This window comes from Lutjanus erythropterus, chromosome 11 (genome assembly GCF_056507025.1).
Source record: "Lutjanus erythropterus isolate fLutEry1 chromosome 11, fLutEry1.hap2, whole genome shotgun sequence".
In the NCBI taxonomy this organism is placed as follows: Eukaryota; Metazoa; Chordata; class Actinopteri; order Lutjaniformes; family Lutjanidae; genus Lutjanus; species Lutjanus erythropterus.
In genome coordinates, this window is record NC_139327.1 from 39,882,640 (window position 1) to 39,908,192 (window position 25,553).

The window sequence follows — 25,553 nt, forward strand, 5'->3', positions numbered from 1 at the left end:
TTCTAATCCTGTGTCTCCATCTTAATTTTTCAGTAATCACTTAGTTTTTGTCAGATATGTGTCAAAATTCATTTTGAGTAACCAAATACCAAAATCTCTCTCTTTCCTCCTCCTGCAAAACCTTAAAATATTTTTTAATACTCATCCTGAACTATACATAAACAGAACAGTGATGAGAACAAAGTACGTTACAGCTTCTTGTACAAGACAAGATGGGAATTAAATCCCACATTAAAGCAGAAAATGAGGCCTACTTTTTTCATTTCATCCTCCAGGTTCTCCTCCTCCTGGCCCTCGGTGAGACGACGTCTCAGCTCACCCAGTTCCCTCTCCACTGCCTCCCGGTACTGGTTCCACTGGGCTCGTTCTTGCTCCAGACGCTGGTGGAACTGGACCTCATACTCGCACACTGTTTCTGTGGCATGAGAGAGAGGAAACAAAGAACGTGTATATAACAAATCTTTTTTTTTTATTTTTGATCAGGAGAAAACAGCCATGTTTCCACCAAACTGTCCAGTGAATTTGAAGCATAGTTTTGAAATGACGCCAAAACAAAACAAAACAAAAACTGTAAAGGTGAATAAGGGTCATTTCAATCAACTACGCAAAACTCAGTTCTGTCAGAAGTCGACTGGAGAGGCTACAACATTAAACAGAGCAGAAGAAGTAAAGGTTGATGAACCTGAAACAAAACTGATTGTTTGCCAACTGCCAACAAACCTCAGAGAAAAAGCAAAGAAAGAAGCAGAAGAACAAAAACAAAAAGAAGAACAAGAAGATGAAGATGAGAAAGAGGAAGAATAAGATAATGAGGATGAAGATGATAAAGAAGATGAGGACAAGAAAATGAAGATGAAGAAGAACAATGAGAAGATGATGAAGATGACGAAGATGGCGAAGAAGAACAAGGACAAAAAGATGAAGATAATAATGAAGAAGATGATAATGACGATGAAGAGGAAGAACAAGAAGAGGATGAAGATGATGCACAAGAAGGCAAAGATGATGATGAAAAACAAGAAGATGAAGATAATGATGAAGAAAGAAGATGATGAAGATAAAGATGAAGAAAAAGATGAAAAAGAAGATGATGATAATTATGATGAACAAGAAGATGATGATGATGACGATGATGATGATGAAGATGGAGAAGAAGAAAAAGAAGATGATAATAATGGAGATGATGATAATGATGAAGAGGAAAAACAAAAAGAAAAGGATGAAGATGATGAACAAGAAGGCAAAGACGATGATGAAGACGAAGAACTACAAGAGGATAAAGATGATGAAGAAGAGGATGAAGAGGAAGAAGAAGAAGAAGTCTTTAATGGGACAGTCGACGCTGACGGTGGAAACAGCTGATCAGTCATGTGAGTTAAATAATCGCTACAACAGAACTTATTAGGAAAAGATGATTCCACCTCCATATAAAACTCAAACTCAACTTTTTCAAAAAAAGGAAAAAACTACTTAAAGTGAGTGTAAAACTATTTTTACTCAGCTGGAGCACGAGTGCTCTGAGCTGAATGAGGAGTGAGAGACAGACAGCCTGCAGAGTCGCTCACTCTTTACACTCACGCCACAGTTGGTGATTGTTTGAGGAGTGGACAGACTAACAAAGACTGTTCTGATGAGTTTTACATGTTTTTCTGTCGAGTTTGAATGAAGTGTGTTTTACGAGGAGCTAATGAGCCAATGAAGCTCATCTTAGTTCAGTTTATTGGACGTAGTGAGCGTGTGCAGCGTACGTATTGTAGCGAATTCACCAATCAGATATCACCAATCGATGATTGTATACAACAGCGCTGCCCTGGAGACACACAGACAGGTTGGGATGGATTTTATTTCATGTGTTGTTTAAAATGCTCTAAATAGATAACAAAATATTCATAATAAATAACAACAGTGAAATCTGGAGGTTTGGACTCTTTTTTTTTTTTACAACTGAAATTACATTTTGTTAATACAGAGAGAGCAAAGGACCAAATAAAGGTACAACTGGGTACTGGTATCGAATTCACTGTTTTCATAAAGAATTTGTGATGCAGTACTTCAAAATGTGCATAAAAACACACCAACAGAAACACACTTCATGAGCCACATTATTTTTGATACAGGTGGAGCGTTCTATTTTATTTCAGGAGATTTTATGTACATATAACACAAGCACTGCACTGGTTCTTCCATTTCTTTACAACTGTGTCGATGCCCCTTACTTCCTGTACTCAGCCAATTCTCTGCTCTCTTCATGCCACGTCAAATAAAATGTTTGAATTATTCGAGGTCTCCTCTGCTTTCCTGCAGACTAACTCCGCTGTCCACTTGAGTCTAGCAGCGCTGTGATTAAACTGCATGTTAAATAGAGAAATACAACGGCACATATTTCACACGAGTCAACAGCTTTTGCCAACCGTCGATGGAAACAACCAGTTCTCTTTCACACTTTTCACTGAAGATCAACTCTGCCTCGTCTGGCTCATAAATAAAGCTGTCGCCGCATTCATGAAAATCAGAGTGTGATAAATGTAATTTAGACTGATACACATTGATACAGTTTATATTTCCACAGCATGGTTACAATATGTGCTGCATTTAATCACATGTTCTTTGTTAAATGATACCGTGTGACTCAGGTTACCTTTCATTATGGCCTGCAGCGAGGCCACCTCCTCCTGCCACTGGCTGCGGACCTGGTCGATGGCTTCCTGTTTGGTGTTTTCCGACACGGTGGCCACCGCTTTGATGGTCTCTATCTCGGACCGGGCCTGAGCCAGCTGGTCCTGGACGGAGCTCAGCTCGTTCTGGGCGCCCTCCAGCGCAGCTGTCTGCCTCTTCAGCTCCTCTGGGGAGGGACGAGATGGATCGAAGATGACGTGATTGACGGAGGAGGCGGCGAATGTGCAAAAACAGAAAAGAAGGAAACCAGTAGGAGTAGTAATGAAATATACTGGAGTGATGAAAGAAAGCCAGACAATGCTGGTGTATCATGTAACAGGTTTAGATGAACATTATGAGTATTTCAAGCAGAAACTTCCTTCCTCACTAAGATGTTATTACCTATCTGAGCTCTCCCGTTAATTATTTATCTCACAAAGGAAGCTACATAATGCACAGTTCCAGTGAGACTGCATGATTATGGGATCCATACCTTCCTTGGACAGGTAGAGCTCTTTAAACTTGGCTCTCTTCTGGTTGAACTCGGCTTCCAGCTGCTGTTTGAGTTTGATGAACTCGGCCCTCTCCTGCTCCAAGGCGGCAACTCGCTGCTGGAGAACCTCTGGATAACAGAGAGGGAGAAAAAAAAAACACACATGCAATTAATCAACTGTTTTTTATATATAGTTAAAACTTAACCTTCAAATTAAAAGGCAGGAATGTTCAACATTCAACAACTTCATTTGGAGTGCCTTACAAATTTTATTCATTTTATTTATTTGATAGGGACAGTGCACAGCTCCTTAGCTGTACCACAGTTAGCTACAAGCTAATTTTCATCTGTAGTCTCTATAAATGAGAATGCAAACAAATCATATGCTATAATCAAAAGTTTAAATACGGTCAAATAACTGTTTCAATAATTTTTCAAGCACAAATTCCAAACATGCACTGGTCCAAGCTTCACAAAGAAATTGAAATGTGAAAGACAACTGAATATCTTTGGGTTTTAGATTATATTTTCTGACAAAACAATGACAAGAAGATTTAAGCTTCAGTTCTGAGAAATTGACATATTATATACCAACCGATCAATCAAGAAAATAAACGCCAGATTAATCAATAGTAACTGCTTGCAGAGTAAATGATGATTCTAGTTTAGCCTTGTAATTCCTCCCAACCCCAGCAGTTTTGGAAAAAGAGTGAAACTCTTAGCATGACTGTAGGGCTGGGCAGCATATTGATATCATATTGATATTGTGATATGAGACTAGATATCATCTTAGATTTTGGATTTGTTATATCATAATATGGTATAAGTGTTGTTCTGAATGCACCAGACTGTTCCAGATGTTTACCCACTTGGTCATCACATCCACATTATTTAATTATTTCTCAGAAAATCTCACTGTGTTGATATTTTTTGAAAGCATCTGCGTCCATATTCCCCAGCCCTAACTGCTTTACATACTGCTAGTTTAATCTACAGCAATGCATCATGTCAATATTATATCATATGTGAGATGAGACTAGATATGCTGATAGATTTTGGATATAATAATATGGCACAGGTTACATGTTGCCTTTCCCTGGTTTTAAAGGCTGCACTGCAGTAAAGTGATGTCATTTCCTGAACTTACCAGACTGTTTTAGCTGTTCTATTATTTGCCACTTAGTCATTATATCCACGGTAGTGATGTTTATTTATCACATAATCTAACTGGGTTAATATTCTGTGAAAGCACTGTGCCCGAACCCAACCGGCCCTGAAGGGTCCCAACAGATCTGGGTTGAGTTGAATTATTTCTCACATATTTCATGGGCTCACATCGGGTTCAGGCTGTAATATTGTTATTATTATCATTATTATTACATTTTTATTATCATTATCATTTCCCACTGTTTCGTACACAAAGAGAGAAGCTTGTTAAGAAGAATGCCAGGCTGTAATCAGGTTCGGGCTGAAATATGCTAATGAGGGTCGGTTTTGGACAGAATTTCGTTGGGCTTGGGCTTTGTTGGGATCAATACTGTCACAATATTGATAGAGATTGGTCAAAAATATTATGATATTTGACTATGTCTATATTGCCTGGCCATAATACAAGAAACTAATTTTATCACCTTAGTTATTTCCACTCCTTAAAGTACACAACATGTTGTCGGTCACAACCTACAAGATCAGTTATAATTTATACTAATCAATATGAAACTTCACTATCCTGACAAGCTTTGCAGCTATATCACCCAGGCCTAAGAGCATCATATGTTTGCACTGTTTGAGAATTTATGGTCTGTTATTTTAGTGAAAAGGTGTATATCAAGATATATATTGTATAGACTAAAAATATTGATTTTTTTTTTTAATAAATAATATCACCCAGCTGTACAAGATTGGTCTAATGTTTTCTCCAAATGCACTGTTAACAGATGTTTCTTAAATTGTAAAAGATAAAACAAACTAATATGCAATATAACCTGTCACCTTGATTTCACATCAAACATAAACCCACAGCAATATTTTCCATTTTTTGTGATTTCTGTGATACAGTTGGATCTTTCAGGACTATTGAAGCATTTGTAAACCAGGCTTGTCAGATATTATCATTTATGACTATCAATGCTCATCAGGTGACCTCTTCCCAAGAAAATACTTTCAGATAAATTTACCTAAAAGTGTATCTGTCACTTAGCATAGAGCATAACTTTTTCTATTCTACAGCAAACTTTGGGCATATTTTCTCCTCTATTAATCCATGATTCACAAAAGTCTCGCAAACCTACTTCACGAAGTCACAGAGTTTTCCTGCATCTTATTTATTTCCTTTTTTATTCAAAACCAGCAGACCAAGAAAAGAGACAACGACATCCTCAAACACAGACAGACGAATGGAAACATTTACAAGTACAGCAGCAGGGCGGTTCAGCACAATTCAGCACCACCATCATGTGACAGCTGAACAAACTCCAAAGCACAAATTCCATCATCACATCAGCTTAACATAAATTCACACGGGTTCTTGGTGAATGTTAACATACCGTATGTTCAGCTCCTTACTTTAACTCAAAATATAGTCACGCTGTACTGTTTTTAAAATAACTGCTTGTGTTGACTTGTAATGCCGTCTGTCTTGGTGTGAAAAACTCACTTGAGGAAGGCACAAAGATCACATGAGTCTCTATGTAAACAAAGCCAGTAATTACATTAACCAACAGACAGTCGACACAAAATTCACCTATAAGGAAAATATGGATGAAGCTCTATCTCAGTACATTTTCCAGCAGCAACCCAAAGGTGGGAACATCATGGATTAAACATGAACATAGCAAAAGAAAGTAACCTGGAGAAACAAAAGTATAAGTAAAGAAGCTTTAGAGATAAATAGAGAATATTACATACCATGTAAACAGGGTCAGTGTAGAAATACTGTTGCATTGCTGACTGACAGTGGATCAAGAACCAACTTTACCTCTGACCACTTCTAACGCTACTGGTACATGACATTAAAAATGTACCGGTAAAACTGCACGCTATAAACCTGACGCTGCACAATCACCTCATAAAAAGAAGACAGACTTTTTTTTTTTCATTGCACGCAGTGGTTGACTAGTGTGGGTTTTTCAATGGCTAATGATGCGGTTATTTAGAGAGCGGGGTGGCTAATGGCCAATTTCAAGATTAACCAGTTTTAAAAAAATGTATTAGTTGCTGTAGATTTCAAAAGTCTTGAAATCCGCCCGGCCAATGTCGATTATCTCAAAATGCCAGATAATCAAATGTTCTGATCAATTTTATGCTGTTCTCAAAGAACTGCACAACTGATAAAATAGATAATTACCGAGAAAAAAATTAAAGAAAACAACATGGGCGTGGACGTGGACGTGTGGTTGAATCCAACCGCACGTCCAAAACCATAGAAACCCGCATAGCAACTTGACAGTAATCTATCATCATCTAGATGGTTTCAGATAACTTTCACACAGAATTTAAAGAACAATATGAAGCAACTGCGCATACAAAAATGAGTACAGCAGTCCAAAAAGCAAGTAGGTTGATTATGGCTGAAGCAACTTGTTTCCCTCTCCCTTTCAGGAGCGCAGGACGCACATAACACCATAAACTGACAATAACAAGTGACAGCAAGTGTTAAACTGTAAGCTGGTGATCTGTTTAAATGCAAGTTGTCTGTCAATGTAAAGCTAAACCCGTTATCCTGAAAACAAAACCCCACTGCTCTGAAACATGTTGCTCAACCGTTTAAACATTTACCGTTTTACTAATTTACATCTTCTACAAGATTAATAATAATTTTTTATGACTCATAAACAGGCTCTAACTCATTCGGCAAAGATTCTGCTTTTATATGAAGTCTAATTAACATGAAATGGGCAAACAATAACAGTTATTCCAGCCCAGAATAGAAATTCGGATATATTAAGTTAATCAGCTGTTACTGGCTCACTCAACTGTAGACTGTCTTTAAAATTACTTAATTTGTGCTGTAATATTTTGACTGTGGGCTTAAAACTGTATAATTAAATATAATTCATAAAAAACATCAGACTATGGATATCACCAAACATGCTGGATCAGATCGGTCCCTACTGTCGGAGGAATTGTACATGGCATGAAAACGTTTTGCAACATCTGACAGTCACAAACAAAGAGTGACTGGCAGAGGATGTACTCTAATGCTTGTAGCAGTCATGAACACGCTGCCAGTAAATCACATTATTTTGTGGTTCTTCTGTTTCCACAGCAGTAAACCTGCAGAGTGAAAACGGGATCTCACTTTAGTCCCAAAGATGCATATGGAAAGTGTGATAACTGAAACCTATGAACAAAATAATAATAATAATGTACATCTTATACATCCAACAATTATGTTCACAGCCACCAAAACTTCAGTACCTGCTTGTATCAGCTCTATTTAAGGCTACAGATTGTAGCAGTGACCGGTAAATAACCAGAAATTATTATCTGGTGGTGGCACTGATGAGCAAAACAAAATCCTACAAGATTAAATTTGCACTCACTTAAAGGGGCAGTTCACCCAAAAACAAAAAATGCGTATTCTTCTTCTTACTGTTGCATTTTAGAATGTTTTGGTGTGAGTTGCACAGTTTTGAGAAGCTATCGAAAGCAGAGATGTGTGTTGACAAAATGAGACATTTAAAGACTTGGAAAAACTGAGATGAATGTTTGTTTGTTTGTTTTTTCTATCTTCTGCCATTTAACAGGCGTTGCAGCCCTCAATTAAACATGACTTGTTATTTATTAGGGATACCACTTTTTCATGTCACCAATACTGCAACCTGCAACTGTGTTACTTGTTGTTATTTTGCTTAACTTAGGCATCTAAAAGAACATTATGTTCAAACTGTGAAACAAATATTCTACTCCCCCACAGGAAGGAATACAAAGCCCACAACATGACTCAGTTATGGAATACTGCTGCTTCATTGTATTTAAAGTTTTTCATACAGACTTTTTGACTTAATAAATGTCAAATTAAAATATCTGTCAACTGTGTTACTTCTATGACACTTTTCTCTTTACAGCATGTCACTAAAAGTTTAGCTAATCAATTTATGTGATAGTTTAGGCTTATGGATCGTATCTGATTATTGACGTTGGTCAGTATCAGATCGGCTCATCCCTAGCATTTCTTGTTATTTAATAACTGATAAATCAATTTGTTGGGGGAAAGTAAAAACTAACTTTGGAAACTGCTCAGAACGAAGTCTGTGCATTTTCTTGAGTGACTGATTCATGACTTCATGTAAAGAGACTTTGCTGTTGAGTTATTTAAATAGATTGCTGAAATCTATTACTCAGCATCTGACACCTAAACACTCTACATCAGTGTTTCCCAAACATTTTGTCTGAGGACCCACTTTTTTAAAATATCAAGCCATTGCAGCACAATAACAACAGGCCTCATCAGTAAATCTTGAGAGAGTTGGAGATTTACTTTGTGCATAAATGAACGTTCCCGAACTTTTTTACTGCCATTTCTGCATCACCGTATTGACACATGTTGCTGAAAACATCTATAGATGTTAAGTATTTTAGAGATGAGAAATACATGCATTTAGGCTGAATTAACAGGCCATCTCATTGTTTTTATTTCCTCTCATCTGGAAAACAATTATCCTACTTCATAAACAAGACAGCACATTTAAGTGGAATTAACAGGCTCTCATTTTTGTCCTCTCCTCAGTCAAACAATATACAAATTTTAAATGCTGTATGAAAAGTGTACTGATATAAATCTTAAATTTGCATAATTTCTTCTGATGGTCTTCCATTTTTGAGGGGACCCAAATAAAACTTACTGCCACCCAACTATGGGCCACGACCCAGTCTTTGTGAATGTCTGATCTAGATAGATAAATAGATAGATAGCACTACAGGTAAAAAGAAAAATGTGTATTTTTGTTTTCGGGGTGAAAGGCCTTTTTAAAACAACAGCATAGATTCCCTGAAGGACCCAAGGATGGTCCCCGGACCTCTGTTTGAGAACCAAAGGGAGAAACCTCCTGCAGGATCAACCTCCTGTATTATGGTCCAGCCCCCGAGTGTGCAGGCCACACACTGCACATTGTAATGGACTGATAAGACCCATATGATCCATGTTAGAGACTGACAAGGCTGGGCCAGGTTAACAGAGGCCGGTGCCGACCCTTAGATCAAATTAGTCAGACTACCTCAGGCTACAAGCTAACCAGCTAACCTAGGTTGTAGTACGAATAGTAAGCTAGCATTAAAGAGAAAATAGCGTTAGCTTGGTTATACTAGGATGCAACAGCACATACCTCCTATTTAGCATTATGAAGCTTTAGTAAGACCCCGGAAATTAGTTCAAGACGATATACGTAAATGCACAAACTGCGTAGTGTTAAAGGTTCAATATAAGCCAGTGACAGCCAGTGACACGTCGCCCTGATGATGCTAACAAGCTAATGTTGTCAAGGATGCAGAGGCCGCTGGCTTCGGTGCTCCCAGCCCTCAACACTCCCACCAGAAAACCCCCAAAACACAGCAAATTTACCGTCATGTTGGGACGACAGAGGGGGTCCCGAGGCCTGCTCGGCCATGGTTTCCTGAGGGGGGCTTGAGGCAATTACCAGGGAAGTGGGATAAGCGCTAGGAGTGTCCAAGAAAACAGGCTAACATCACAACTAGTGTCAAGCTAGCGAAGGGGGAAAAGCGCGCTTTCCGGTTTGACTTTCACAATAAAAATCTATATCAGCACGGCTCGTTGACACCTGTAACACGTAGCGATACAGAAACACAGACCATAGCAAAGAGTGGAAATTTTAATGACCTTTTTAGAGTAAATACTAACGGCACGTAGCCACGCCAGTCATTTTTCACAAATTACAATTTGTTTAATATTTGTATTTATCTATTTCCTGTAGCACCTCTGTTAAATTTAGCTAGCTTGGTTGATTCCGGTGACACCTTTCAGAGTAAAAGTAATTCACACTGAATTATCTCTAAAGAATTAGAAAGTGTCGGATTTCACATATAAATTTTACTTATCCCTTTCTGACACATAAACAGTTAATTGAGTAATAAAACAAAAAGGCAGCTGCACAAAAAACACTGTTATATCTGATCCCTAATGCAGCTTTGGCCCTGCAGGCCAAATCTGGCCCTTGAAAGGGTGCCAGGTGGCCCTCCAACCATTTTCTAATTCACAGTGAAAATAAATTGATTTTTTTTTTCAAGTAGGAGGGACAAACATGACAGTTTTATTACATAGCTTTGTAAAATACTCAATTCTGATTGGTCAATAACAGAATTCTAAGGCCTGTTAATTCTGTATAACAGAACAGACAGTTGCTAAGGATGCAGTTCAGAACAGAGACTCTGGATGAGGAATTAGATCATTTTTAATCCAATTAGAGCTATTGATTTTTTAAAAGTAAGAAGCTGTGTAATGTGCAGGATAATGTACAGTGAGCAGGTCATTATTGCAAAATAACCCCCGACAGGATGGTGCAGGGACCTGACATGAGGGGATGATGGGAATGGGTTGGGATAAATGAGGCTGATCTTGTGATGGCCTTTCAGGCTGTGCGAAGTGTGTTGAGATCAGCTGGCGAGTTGGTGAGCTGGTGAAGAGGAGCAAAAGTTACACAGAAATGCTGATGATTTTGATCCCTTTAATGTGAGTTTTACACTAAAAGAGCTTAAATGTGCTCTATGTCCATGGTAAGAGCAGTTTATCTTTATGAATGATTCCAACATTTTATTGATTGCATAATGGAAGAAGTTCCAGCTGTGTTTAATGTTGCATGACCTCATTCATTCATTCATTTTCTGTAACCACTTATTCCGTAAGGGTCGCGGGGCTGCTGGAGCCTATCCCAGCTGACATTGGGCGAGAGGCGGGGTATACCCTGGACAAGTCGCCAGTTCTGTTGCATGAACTCTTTTGTTAAAATGCAGCTGCACTTATTAAATGCAGTAAAATATCTAATTTATCTGTCCTTTCAAAGGAGCAATATGTAGCAATTATATGTCCAAAAATAAGTTTTGCAGTCCAAATAGTGAGTTTGAACCACAGACTGTACATCACATAGGTTGAATCCCTATTAAATATACAACTTATTGTTGAGGTGACTTGTTTCCTCCCTCCCCCTCTTACTTAGACATGAAGAATCTCAGGCAGGCTGCAGGAACCCTGCAGGAACACAGGACAAGTGCAACTTTATAGAGTGAAAGTAACAACCGACGATGAGTCCTACACTGTAAATGGATCAGCTGTCAGTTGTCTGTCAATGTAAAGTTAGTCCCATTATCCTAATAAAAAGCCCACTGTTCTGAAAATACAGACCAGAGTTTTAGTGTTTCACTGCCTGCCAAACTCCATTAATATTTTGCTTAATTTAACCATTATACACTATTATGCCTTCTAAAAGATTACGAATGACTTCTTATGACTCATAAACAGACACTTGCTCAGGCGCTGAATATTCAGCATTAATTTGAACTGTAATTAATGTGAAACAGCCAAAATAAAACAGTTGTTCCAGCCTGAAATAGAAATTCAAGGGAGGACGCCATGGATGTGGTGTTGATGTCAGAGTAGCAAGTATTTCAATTTAACAAGTTTCATTTATTTCTGATGACATGTCACGGTGATTTTATGATACATTACAGTAAATAAATTACAGATTTTTCTTAAATTTAGTTAAGAAGTTCAAAGAAAAATGAGTTATAGGCCTTTTATCTGATAAATAACATTATTATTAATGTTGTCTATGAACTGGCCCCTGGCCTCCTGTCATTTTGCAAACGTTGCCTCCAGGCAAAGCAGGTTGAGTATCCCTGCGCTAAAATCTGTAAACAAATGCAGGTCTAACATAATGCTAATTTAAGAGGAACTGAAAATATAAAAGAGACTCGGAAATGAATGTTCTGTTCTGTTCCGGCTTTAACCAAAACTGTCACAAGACACTGACATCAAATGGGAAAAATATTGGTTTTGGCATCTTTAACATCACAGAGACTCCAAAGAAAAAAATACTCCAAAACTTCACAAATTCCCTTTAGAGCAAAATTCAAGTCTTCACACAGATGTATACATTTCATATGACTCTCCCAGAAACACACATACACACCCACACCCACCCACACACACACACACACACACACACACACACACACACACACACAGTGTATTCACTGGAGCATGGCAGAGTGTGGGGAGGAGACAGTGCAGTCTCAGCCTTCAAATTTGGTGAACTAAGAAAATTAGAAACTGTCATGCAAATCCAACACATGATGAGTATTGTCTGTATCTCCGTCCACCGTTCTCACCCATGTACTGAGACTGACACTCATCTTTAATCAAGCCGGGAAGTGATCAGCTGTTTTTTGCAAAGGTAAGGCAGATTCTGAGTAGTTGGAAAAAAGAAGAAGTTCTCATGTGGTATCGAAACTGAAAGAATTTAGAAATTAATCCTATAAAGATCTATGTCTATAATCATAGAAATTGATCTTTTTGTTGTTTAAGAAGTAAATAAACAAAATTCTAGCATAAAAAAGTAAAGTTTGAGCCTGTTACTTGAGCTATAAAAGTCTGTTTATGTGCTTCCATGTGAAAGAATACCACAGCATCCAGCATGAGTTCGCTCTGAATCAGCTGCATTTGTCAGACTTGCCTTCTCTTTGGCTCTTTTTGTTGGAAGCTGGCCGGAAGCTGTTGCTCACAGAGGATATGGGGCACACAGATAAACAGAAAAAAAATAACATTTCTATCATTCTGCTCATAGAGATAAGGGAACAAACAATTAATTAGAAAACTGCCTTGCTCCTCTTTCAAGTTTATGTCAAGTACAGGCAGAGATGCCTCTGGCTGTCATATTTTTGTGATTCTTGCCCGCTGCAGGAGGAGGTAGACTTACAAGAAAAAAAAAAAAGTCCCTCGAGATTGTGAGGAGGCCAGTTTGATTCTCAGAAGGCTAAGAGTAAATACCAAAAATAACCTTAAGACTTAGTCAACGCACAGAAAGGGGAAGTGGTGAATGGTCTTCTTTCCGATCCTCAGTGCTGTATACTGAAAAGCAGCAGCTCACATGTTGTCCTGTTGTGAAGTTTTTATGTCAGCTTTTATGTGATCACTCTTTTTTTCTTTCTCTTCACTTTGATGAGCAGAGCGCCCATGGATCTTCTGAGCAAATACAAATGGCTGTGGGTGATAGCTGCGATGATTTTTGTGTCTGTGGTGATCAGTCTCATCTTCCTCCTCATTAACAAGTGCATATCCAGCAGAGGTAGGTTGAATCTCCTCTCAATACATCTATCATAATCTATACTGGAATCAGCATTGTCATTTGCATGCCAAAACAAAAATATTTATTGCTTTTTGCCTGTTCTTTCTCATGCTTCTTCTTTTCCCTCTTATTGTAATGGAAAAGCTGCTAACGCAACATGATGATTTTCAGAAAAGTGGCGAAAAACTATGCTACAGATGTTTAATGTGTACAGAACTTGTGTGACAGTGTTGTTCCTCTTTACCTATTATGAAAGCCTGCGAGAAGCACCTCGACCAATATTTACAGAAGTGTGAATATTTCTTCTAAACAGCATTTGAACCATAGACATAAAATGTTTTTAAAAAAGTATTTTTTGTGTGCAATCCAGGCTCTGCACCTTACTGCACTTTTTGGTGTTACAATAAGACTCTGGCTTATTTTGTACATTATTTTTTATGTTTATTTCTCAGATTTTTATTATCCCAAGTATGAAAAACTTGACTTGCAGTCAGGGCACAGGATTTAAAAAAAAGAACTCATGTACAAACAACCAAAGTTCAGACTGAAAAGAAGAACAGAAATATCTCCTGTACATATAACATACAGAATACAATAAAAACTAAATAAAAACACACAACATTTAATCAGTAAAATGCCAAATTACATGTACAAATTTAGCAAGCTTAATGCACAAGGTACAAAGGAGTTTTTAAAGGGATAGTTCACCCAGAAATGAAAATTCACTCATTATCTACTCACCCTCATGCCGATTGGAAAACATACTACTGACTGTAACTTAAATATAAACAGGCTCATTTCATGTGATTTCAAGGAGAATCTGACCTGGCATCAGATTAACGATACAATAAACAATAAATCTAATAGTCAATCCTCTCACTGATGGTCCTGTTTGCTAACTCAGGTAATCAGTATTAAACTGAAACTGTTTCATAACTAGTTAAAAACTGCTGTAGCTTTAATGAACCAAGATTGTTTCCTTCAACTGATTTTCATTTACTGCTACGTCTTTACTGTAGAGTTTCTGTTTCCAATGCAAAACAGAATCTTTAAATTTATTAAACTTTTCTTTCAGTTTATGAATTTTCAACATCCCCCAGTTAAAAAGGAAGTGGTGGTGGGTTTCAGACAGTTCATAATATGTGACAATTACAGTGTGAAGATTATAATTAATTATAAGCCAATACTGACAGTGATTGCATTGACAGTGAATATTAGCATAGAAAATACAACCTGTGACTTATATATGTATAGGCCACGCCCACTCCTGCCCTTCTATATGAATACAGTTCTGATCCCTGGTTTAGACTGAAGCTGTTTTACTACGTGACTTGAGGCCTGTTAGCACGGGACCAGTACGACCAGGGAACCTCATGTTTAGAAATTAAGGAAATAACCCCAGATTTTTCTGTTTCGTGTGGCATATTCTGATCTGAAGCTCTACTTCTCTGTTTGGTGAAATATGGAAGGTCATTTATGTTCCAAGTTTTACTTAACAAATTAGAGACTTGGCAGATTTGCATTAAGGACCTTAACAATTGTTACAAATTACTAGAGGTCCCCAGGAAACACGCGTCCTGTGTGTGCAGGGATTTAAATTAGGGCCCCGACCAATACTGGATATTTGGGGCTGATTCAGATTCTGATATTAGGGAGTTAAAAAAAAATCCAATATATAATTTAATAATAACATATTTAATAATATATACATGTATAATACTTGTCAGTATAATATATTGACCAATGTTCTTTCATTATATGTATATAAATGATATCTGGGTACTGAAACACTAACTTTCATTAGTATTTTTTAATATTTATAAATATTAGAAATAAAAAAAAAAAACAGAACAACTTGAGTTTAAAAGATGGATCAAATAAGAATAAATACTGTCTAAAAAATACCACACACACAAACAAAACACAGAAAAACTGCATTATGTTCTGTAAAAAAACAAACAAACAAAAAAGACAACATATGGGCCAATTGACCGATAAAGGCCAATGTTGGATCAATGATATCAGCTGACCAGGATCTATTTTAAACTATCACACCTCTATAATAAAATCACACAGGGAACTATTAATTATTTACTAATTTTCTAGCATGTAGCATGCTTCTAGCATCACCCACACCTTATAGGTTTAAGAAAAAAACTCAAATCACATAAAAACCTTCACATATTTTCTCCTCTGCTGCAGAAAGTTTGGGTTTTATGAACTGTAGCTTTGAGAAATCCTCCTCAGGACGTTATTTCTAACACAGTGTGGGTGAAAAGCCGTTGGTTTGGTCGGACCTACGCAGAACAAAAATAAATATGGGTCATTTACACTATGTCAGTCTGGGAAGGGGAATCCCTGTCTTCCTGAAGTTTCTTCCTTTTCTTCTCTGTTCTTAATGTGAGTAAAGAGCACACGGCGTCACGCTGTACGCCGTACAGACTGTAAAGACTGAAGCAAGTTTGTCATATGTGATTTTTGGTTACATAAATAGATGTAGCTATTAACTTGACATGATATCACCCTGATAGTTTGAGAAATCACTTTGCTGTGAACAGTTTTTATTAAAGCTATGTCTTTGATAAACAACAAACAAACAAACAAGCAAACACACAAACAAACACATAAATAGCTAGCTGTGTAAATCACCACAGACTTTGGCCAGGCTGTTAGCTTGTAGTACTCCAGAGTATTTTACTGAAGTAAATGATCTGGCTACAGACAGCTGTGTGTTTTCCAGGATAAACATTATAAGCAGGTGGACACTGGTGTTGAGTGAAACAAGCTGGTAATAAACTGCACAAACCAGCAGCACGCATCATAATCCTCAGTGGCACGTCGGTGGGAAGTGACATGACTGAAACATGTTAGAGTGACATAAACCTGCTGCGGCGTGGAGGAAGTAGGCTGCATTTCAGAAGAGAAGGGCAACAAATGTTCAATACTTTTTCGTGTTTTACATGAGTGTCTCATTGTGTTGTTGTATATTTCACTTATGGTTATTTGAAGAAACACATTAACATATTGAGCAAGGTGTTTTCATCAAATTGTTTTGAAAGTCTTTTTTTCAGTATCTCAATTGTCTTGTATTTTCATTAGATGGTTATTTAAACCTTCATAATGTTGAAATTAGTCTTCTTATTTAATTTGTCTGTTTTTCTACATATATCAAAACGTAAGGTGTCCCATGTTGACGGTGAAAGTGTCCCATTTTCTCAGTGGTGTGTTTGAGATTTGGTCATCACTGCTGCTTTTGACCTTTGCTTAAGTTAAGGCTGCAATACTGCCAAGTTCCTGCACTGAAAATCTCTCTTAAATAAAAAGTATATTAGTGTTATTAATAAAGTAAAAGCAATAATAATGTAGAAAAATGGTCCCAGTGATTGTAATGATCAGTATTACTGATCCATGAGTGTGTATGAAGCATTTTACAGTTATAGTTAATCGATATGCTAATTTTAAATAATTCTGTGTTGTTTTGTCTATAATGGTGCATCATATTTTATAAATTATTAATTGTATGTAAAATCTTAAGTACTCTGAGGCTCTGAATTGTAGTGGAGTGGAAGTATAAAGCAGCATGAAATGGAAATACTTAAGTAAATGCACTTTTTAGTTACGTTTTAGCACCGGCCCGTAGAGGAACAGTGACACTCCTTCAGCCACATTTCAACCTAATGTACTTATTAGACCTCCATGTTCAAGAGGAAATTCACACAACATTTAAATTTACAGTATAAAGAAGTGAACAGACATAAGTTTCATTTTCAATATAAGTACTTGTTTTTTTTAGTTAACTGAAAAACCAATAAACTGCACTGTATAACCACAATATAACCAAGCAAAGGAAGGGAAACCAAACCATTACAGACCGTCACTGTAACTGTGAAAGTATTAATCTGAGGGGGCTCATTGCAAAGCAGAGGAAAAACTATTATAATTGTATGAATTGCTATTATTAGGGGGGTACCCTCTGGATTTGATTAGCTTAGATGAAAATTTAATGATCCCTGTGGGGAAACTGGGCTGCAGCAGCAAAGAGAAGGGCTGGGCGATGGTTTAGGTTATGGATAAACATAGAGCAAATAAAGGGAACAAAATATAACACAGTTCATAATCATAAGTATGAGCACATGTGGAGATAAAAGAAGATTGTGCATGTGAAAATTTGAATACTGTATGTGTATAAATTTAGCTATAAACATGATTTAATGTAACCTCCAATGTGCTAATGTGACTATTTATTGTTAAGTGTGAGGTTTTCTCATGATTATGTCCTACTCAAAGCTGAAAGTAAATACATAATAATAAAAAAAACTTATTATAGTGTCGTAAAAAATCGTGTTGTGCTCATTTTGTCCTCAAAGATTTGATATTAACTTTTTTTTCTTTTTCCGCAGGCAAACACAGAATCTCAAGGCTTCCCAACAGATCTGACTTCAGTGTCCAGTAAATATATAAATAAATACTCTACTCGATATTTCTCACATTTTATATTAAAGAAATGGATTTTCTCAGGATTGTTAAAAGTTAGATCTTGCTGTGAAAAAAAATAGTTCCACATTCGAGGAGATACACATGTTCACTTTATTGTTGAGAGTTAAGTGAGAAGATTGATACCAAACTCATAGCTGTCTGTTAAATATGAAACGTTAGCATTATTAGCTTAGCATAAAGTATGTAAAAAAAATTGACTACATGGACGTACTTCACCTTCGATTGACAAGATTGTGACAGGATTAATTAATTGTTTTTAATTATTTTCTGACATTTTATGGACCAATCAACTGATTGATTAGTGGAAAAATATTGCCAGATTGATCACTAATTGAAAAATAGGTCCAAACATGTTTAGACCTATTTTTTCAATTGACAAGGTAGTGACAGGATTAATTAATTGTTTTTAATTATTTTCTGACATTTTATGGACCAACTAATTGATTAGTGGTTGCCAGATTGATCACAGGTCCAAATGTGAAAACAGGTGGAGTGCACAGATATATTTTGATTTGTCATTTTTAATTTTTAAGAGGGTCTCCAACAAAAAAAAAAAAAAGGTTTTGGAACTTTGGAGAGAATCCGTCTGGGTTTCCCTCCCCTGTTTCCAGTCTATGCTAAGATATGCTAACTAGCTGCTATCTGTAGCTTTATATTTAATGGGCACATGTGCAGTCTTCTCATCTAACTCTCGGCGAGTGTATTTCCCAGAAAGTGGAACTGTTCCTCCTGTCAGATTTTTCTCTCCTGGCTACAAAACATACAGCTCAACTTTTCTTCTTCTTGACTTTTCAGAAGCAACAAATACCAGGAGACAAACAGCTACCAGAAAGAAACCTTTAAAGCCAACGTTCCAGCTTTACCTCCTCGGACGCAGTTTCTCACATCAGGCAAGGCTCTGTTGGATCCCTGAATGGATCATATGATGCAATAATTCCCCTCACAGTCTCCCTCCCCTCTTCTAAACCACATGTCCTCCGCTCACTTTCACCACATTATCACAAGAGTTGACAACAAACCCTCCCTCTGTCTGCAATTTGACAATAACACAAAAATCTATAGGGTAAAAAAAAATAGAAAGAGGATTATAGTTGTGGTATGAAATGAATTCACAATCCAAACAAACATGCAACCGCGGATGACAGTAAAATTAGACAACAGTTAGAAATCACCCTCTGTGACTTGTTTTGGCTTTTGTCTTTTTTTTCTTTGTTGCAAAAACCCCCAGAAACTGGACTCAGATCCAAGAGAGAACCACATATTCTAATCCAAGCCCGGGTTTCTGAACCAAAGTTCATCCATGCATCATGAAATCAGACTGAGTGTACATTATGTTCAGTTAGGACAAACAAGTACCAGTATTTTTTGTAATAGATCAGACCATAATAAATTATTTTTGGCACACTGATGCAAATTTACCGCAAACTGTGGAGGGATACACAACAGACTTTAAAGGAGAACCCTGCTTTTCCTGCCAAGTTTGGAAAAATCTTTAACTCTCTGCTGTCTATAAATATACATGATACCGTTTTTTGCTCCAGTGACAGTTGAGCAACCTCAGTCAACTTTCTCCTTCCCTGTTTTTATTCTGAGATATGCTTGATGATGCTTAATAGAGTATTTACATCTTAAATTAGCTCATACTAGCAATTGCTAACTATGTGACCCTATAATGTAAGTTGACCGTGGTACCAAGTTTGCTCAACAGGACAAAGAACAAAAAAGGGGCGGGACTTAGGAAGGGTCAGTTGTTTGCAGTAAAGGCCTGTTGGCTATATGTTGTTATTCACTCATAGGCTAAATTCTCACCAAGAGAAAAGATTTTGGGGTTTCAAACTATATAAGAGTGATGCTATAAGTGTCGAAATGTTCAAGCGCTCTGAAAATATAGTCTTTTACAATAGCATTTGATAATAAACATTTTAACATTAACAACAACAACATTTAGCATTAGCATTTTAATATTAGCGAGGTGTGAAAAACATGAAGAAGAGTCCAATTTAACTCTAAACTTATTATTGCTAACATCAGCCAGGTAACGTTAAAGATTAGCTTGTTGCTCGACGCAATTTCAATGTAGTTTGTGTGAATATATGAAATCTGTTGTTTCAGAGCACCAGAGCTATGAGAACCTGGCTGAGGAACATGACCATCAACTGAGTACGTCCGAATATGAGCAGGCCGATGGCGACTATGAGCAGGCCACGCCTGAGTACGAGCAGGACAAGGCGGACTACGTGCAGGCCATGCCCGACTACGAGCAGGACAAGGCGGACTACGTGCAGGCCACGCCCGACTACGAGCAGGACAAGGCGGACTACGAGCAGGCCACGCCCGACTACGAGCAGGACAAGGCGGACTACGAGCAGGCCACGCCCGACTACGAGCAGGACAAGGCGGACTACGAGCAGGCCACGCCCGACTACGAGCAGGACAAGGCGGACTACGAGCAGGCCACGTCTGACTACGAACAGGACATGCCTGACTATGTGAAGGTGGATGAGGAGGAGAGAATTCTCCCTCCTTATCCACCATACAATGATCCAGATCCAGCGGCGGACAACACCTCCACAGAGGACTACGATGACATTGGAGGTGAAGACGACACCCAGGGTGAAGAGGACTACGACGACGTGGGATAACACCGTAAAGGAGAGAACAGGAGGGAAATTATTCTAAAAGACACTTTTCGACTTTCTGGATCCTGCCGAGCAGAGAAAACAGAAATTTCTTCTTCATCTTCCCACAGATTTCATTTTGACCCTTTGAACTTTTTAAATATGCATGAAAAAGAAAATAAGAGTTGAAGTTACTTGTATTTTATGTGCACCAGCTTAGGAAAGAAAGCACAAGAGGCAGAAATCTGATGAAAGTCTTAAGTACTTTTCAGACAACAGTGGCAGAAAGGTTTGATTTAGCTAATTTATTCCAACTTAAACCAACGTTGTTAATAGGCTGCAAAAAGTCTATTTATAGTTGGTTTGACTTTTTTAGTAGTTGGTTGGACTGGACAGTCAACAAACAATTATTTGATGTACGTATATTTGTTAATTATTGATTGGTGATTAGCTTAGCTTAGCATAAGGACAGAAAGCAATGGGAAACAGCTAGCCTGGCTTTGTGCCAAGTGATGACCTCTGGGTAGACCTTGAATCGGGCCTGAAAAGTTGAGCCCGAAGAAGGTCCAAGCCTGACAAACCTCTGTCCGAACTTGACCAGAACTCGTCTGTCATTAACATATTTCAGCCTGACATTTTTCTTAACGAGCTTCCTTCTATGCACTAAACAGTGGGAGTTTTCAGTGACAGCGACCATACAGCATGGGGGGGGATTTGAACTGGTGACAGCGGCACAGCCTGAACCCGACGTAAGCCCATGAAATATGTGAGAAATACGGCCCAACCCGACCCAAACCCGTCGGGTTACCCGTCATGCTCTTCCTCTGGGGGTGAAAAATTAAGCCAACATTGAAGTGCCAAAAAATTGCAGTTCCTTGAATGACCACTTGAGGCTGGCTCCAAAAGTGAGTCAATCCCTATAGACCCCTATATTAAGAGCCAATAAAAATGTTCACAGCCTGGTACAAAAATTTGTGTACCAGCAGAAAAGATAATGGATAGTCAAAATCCAGAAGGACATGAGGCTGTAATTCAAGTTCAAACAACATAATTTGACTCATGAGCTAGTGTTAGCTTATAGCTAGAGAGCATATTATTATCATAAACCACCTCTGAACTGGCATCACTGTTTGATAGTGTTATATGATACAACAGAAAAGGCTGAAATTAATTATTCTGTCCATATCTGAGAACTAATTTACACCTTTTTATCATATCATACAACACTATCAAACAGTAATTTTAGCTACCAAGTGGTTAATGCTAACATTACTCGTTGTCGGTAGCAAATTAATGATGAAATACATAATTTTTCCTTGCAATATAGCTCAATGTCCCTCCAGATTTTCACTCTGTTGTCTTTTCAGTTGCTGATCAATCAAGAAGCACTGACATAACAATGATTTGTCAGATTTCGTATGTTTACACGACTTAATGCCCCCTTTTGGTGGATAGAAAACCTAAGATCCCAGTGTATACAACAATGTATATTTCTGTGTTTTTGAATTAAAGTTTTGACAGATTTGTATGAATTCTTCTAAGTGTACACGAAATCTTAATAAATTAAGTTTGATCAGGCAGCTGTCATGCTACTTTTGTCTTCCTCTGTCTGTGGGTCGATGAACTGACAGTGGGGCTCGATGACGTATTGTCAGTCTCATTTATGACATTATCCTTTTCGCTGACAGTATTTGACTTTCCCAGTGTGATCTGAATGGAAAATGCTCATCATGTGAATATGGTGAATTCTCTACTTGCACAATGTAGTGTGACATATCAGTTTTCTGTGCTCCATGTCTGTTAACTTCCTGTTGAAGCTTCAGTAACATTACCTTCACTTACAAACTCAACATAATTTCTTCATCCTTAAGTTGGTTACTTCACTTCCACAGTTAGCTCAGTACACATGATTATATGATGATTTTCATCACCTCATTTTCTTTGAAAACTGTTAACAATGTTAGCCAGCTAGAATCACCGTCTTCACTCAAAATTAAAAAATAAATAAATAAACAATTAAATTATGAGTGAGATGTGAATTTACTCTGACTCTCATCAGGCTTTAATGTGTAAGATGCGATTGCATCAATTCAGACGGCCTGTATCGGTAAAAAGCTGAACATGAATCTCTGTGTGCGTGAGGTGCAAAGGTCCTTCTCTTTGTTGTATTGCAGCTTTAATAAACAATATTTTTGTGACATGGTTTTAAAAAATTATGGCAGAGACAGAGTGGTCAAAACTGGGATCATGGGATTTGTTGACAATAACAAACACAGAATATCACTAAAGCTGGTCTATATTTATCCTTTAAATCCTTAAGGAAGGAAAAGAAAAACAGTGCACAATGTTAAATGAGTTAAATACTAAATTAGTTATTTGAGTGAGCATATAGGCTGCATTTGCAAAGAATGAGCCCAGATTTGATCTAATAAATGGTCCCTGAGAACTGCAGGAGTCAGGACTGTCTGTCAGCAGACTGCCTCCTGTAGTCTGCTCTGACTCTGCACCTGATGTCACTGAGTCTTATATTTGAGAATATGTCGTCTCCTCCTGAGGATTTGCTCCTAATCTCTCCTGCACCACGGCACCAAGTGGCACCGCTTTGAAAAGGAAGGGATGGTTGTAATTTAACAGACGGCAGCTTTGCACCATTCACTGTTTATTCTAAAGTACACATAAAGAACCCGTCCGCGGTCGTCCCGCAAGTTTGTCCATGTTTAAAATTCTTTTCTGGCAGCAAACCTATCAGAAAGTTTAATTTTCTGAGCTCCCTCAAGGCTCGCCGTGGACCATTTTCACGACAGACATCTTGGCTCGTCAGAGCAGGTGGAGCTCACTTGATAACATTAAGCTTCAACATGAAGCTGCTCCCAGCGTCCTTGTATCAGGTGTCCTGACTCACTCCTGTGACTTTATGGGACTGAGAGATTGTAAACAAAATTCATTTCATTTGTGCTTTTTCTTACTTTGAGTTGCCAAGAATCTCTTCAAATAATTATTCATGAATTCTGAGAGAGGAGAGGTGCGTTTGCAGCACTCGACAACAACGTCTTGGAACATTTTGATTGGTCAGAAAGTCAATACTTTGTGCTCATGTGCGACTAGCAACCAACACATTCCCTCAGTCCACAAGAAAGAATAAGGGCCTTGTTCAGTGGAACCAGAGTTTATGCATCTTACCACTGTTTGGCAACAACTAGAGCGACAGTCAGCAGAAGTGGGGATGTGGTTCTCCTGCTGCCAAACGTACAGTAAGAAACCAACCTGAGTTCATTTCCTGAAGAAGTCAAACGTGCTGTCAAAGGCAGTTACAGTCAAAGGGTGGGGACTTTCAATTACATAAGAACAGTGGTGGAAGAAGGACTCACTTCCTACTTAATGGTAGGAATGGGCCAGTGTTTCCCAAACATTTCCCAAACTTTTAAAAATGACGAACCATCACGACCCGATTTACCATATAGGCCTTATCAATAGATTTTAGGAACAATTTATTTGTGCAGAAATGTTCCTGAGCATTTTTACTGCCATTTCTACATCAGCTTGTATCATCTTGATGTGAACATAAACACGTTAAATACTATAGAAATAAATGCATGTAGGCAGAGTTAGAAACGAGATCGCCTCATTGTTTTAGTTTCATTTCAACAAGAAAACAAGCCTCAAAAAGAGAAGTTGAGAGAACTTAAAAATTTAAAGTAACTCACTGTAATAGAGTTGGTAGTTTTGAGCCCAATTCAAACGCTTAAGATTTGAAATAAACTGAAAAAAAAAAAAGTAAATAAATTTGAGATTATTTTTCTTTGCCTCTTTAGATTCTTTAGATAAACATTTCAACAGAAGGCAGGTGGTCAAACCGTCCATTTGAGAGTCCAAAACAAAGACAAAACAAGTGTGATCCCCAAGATTAAAAAAAATGGTTGAGGTGTCTTCAGTCTCCATCTTCTTCTCAGTTTCTTTTACACTCTGCTTGTGTTGGGTTCCTCCTTTGACACATGCCCCCCCCTGGTGGCAGCAGGGCCCTTAGCAGTCTCTCATACCCTCTGTTTATTCCTCGGCCCGCAACGCCGAGACCAGATATTAGACTGCAGATGGAGCAAAAATCTACAAAAAATCATCTGGACTCCTGGAACCATTTTATGAAAAAAAATCCACCCTAAGCCAATAGTTTGGTGACCTACATACATCTAATAATCCCTCACACCGACCACATAATAACATCTTGTCAGTCATCAGTTACGGCTTCACTTGGTCCTGAGACGTTTAATGGATATAAAGTGGGTTTGGACTTTGCCACAGTTCAGGGTTTAGTGAACTGATTGAACAAGAGCTCTGCAAAGAAACGATGCAGGCCAAGAAAAAAAAGTCTTCAAGAAGTTTCTCCCAAACTCATGAAGGTCAGATCAAATGTGACCACAGTTACAGATTATTTTCACCTCTTAGGCAACGGTTTGGTGAAAAAAATGAATAATGAATAATATGACAAAGATTATTTCTGTAACAATATTTTATTTAGCATTTAGGAACAGTATATTACATTTAACAAATAGTTCACAACACACTATCATTAAATTGTAAGCAGATTACTTTATTATTTTTTATTTATTATTTTTAAGTGTTTAATGTACAGTTTTTGCAAACAATCATAACTTCTCCCTTTTGCAAATGTGTTTCACTATATTATCATTCAAAATACTTTTATACTTTTCTTTTCGTGCCACTTTCTACTTCTACTCCACATGGCCTACATTTCAAGGGAATATTATTACTCCACTTCACTTATCTGATGGCTTTAATTACTTTACAAATGAATATTTTTTGAATACAAATCACTGGAAAATGCATCATAAATAGACATAGACGTAATTAATAGTTTTGCGCAAAAACATTAAAAAGTTTCACAAAGGTTAGGATTTGCTGCTGTTCTTTTTAATAATTTCATTTATTTATTTGTTTATTATTTGTAGTAATATTGACAGTCACTGTTAATGTGTC

The 25,553-nt window shown here is 37.6% G+C and overlaps 2 protein-coding genes across 4 annotated transcripts in view; one reads left to right on the forward strand and one right to left on the reverse strand.

The window, feature by feature from the left end:
* rabep1 (rabaptin, RAB GTPase binding effector protein 1) overlaps positions 1-9,856 on the reverse strand; it is a 42,878-nt gene extending 33,022 nt beyond the window's left edge. For both annotated transcript variants that reach the window (XM_084730109.1, XM_084730110.1), the window contains exons 1-4: positions 9,711-9,856; positions 3,149-3,277; positions 2,639-2,842; positions 255-415 (exon numbers count right to left, since the gene is read on the reverse strand). In XM_084730109.1, the coding sequence (XP_084586235.1) occupies positions 255-415; positions 2,639-2,842; positions 3,149-3,277; positions 9,711-9,756 (540 nt within the window). In that variant the 5' untranslated portion in view covers positions 9,757-9,856. The remainder of the gene's footprint in view (positions 1-254; positions 416-2,638; positions 2,843-3,148; positions 3,278-9,710) is intronic.
* A 3,093-nt stretch (positions 9,857-12,949) lies between these two features.
* On the forward strand, positions 12,950-21,361 carry scimp (SLP adaptor and CSK interacting membrane protein). 2 transcript variants are annotated; one of them, XM_084730111.1, is made up of 4 exons: positions 12,950-13,446; positions 17,847-17,890; positions 18,755-18,833; positions 20,056-21,361. In XM_084730111.1, the coding sequence occupies exons 1-4, from the start codon at positions 13,320-13,322 to the stop codon at positions 20,583-20,585; spliced, it is 780 nt and encodes a 259-aa protein (XP_084586237.1). In that variant the 5' UTR covers positions 12,950-13,319; the 3' UTR covers positions 20,586-21,361. The 2 variants fall into 2 exon arrangements, with proteins under 2 accessions (XP_084586237.1, XP_084586238.1); XM_084730112.1 differs by having other exon boundaries at positions 12,952-13,446; positions 17,847-17,895; positions 18,739-18,833.
* Positions 21,362-25,553: the final 4,192 nt, after the last annotated feature.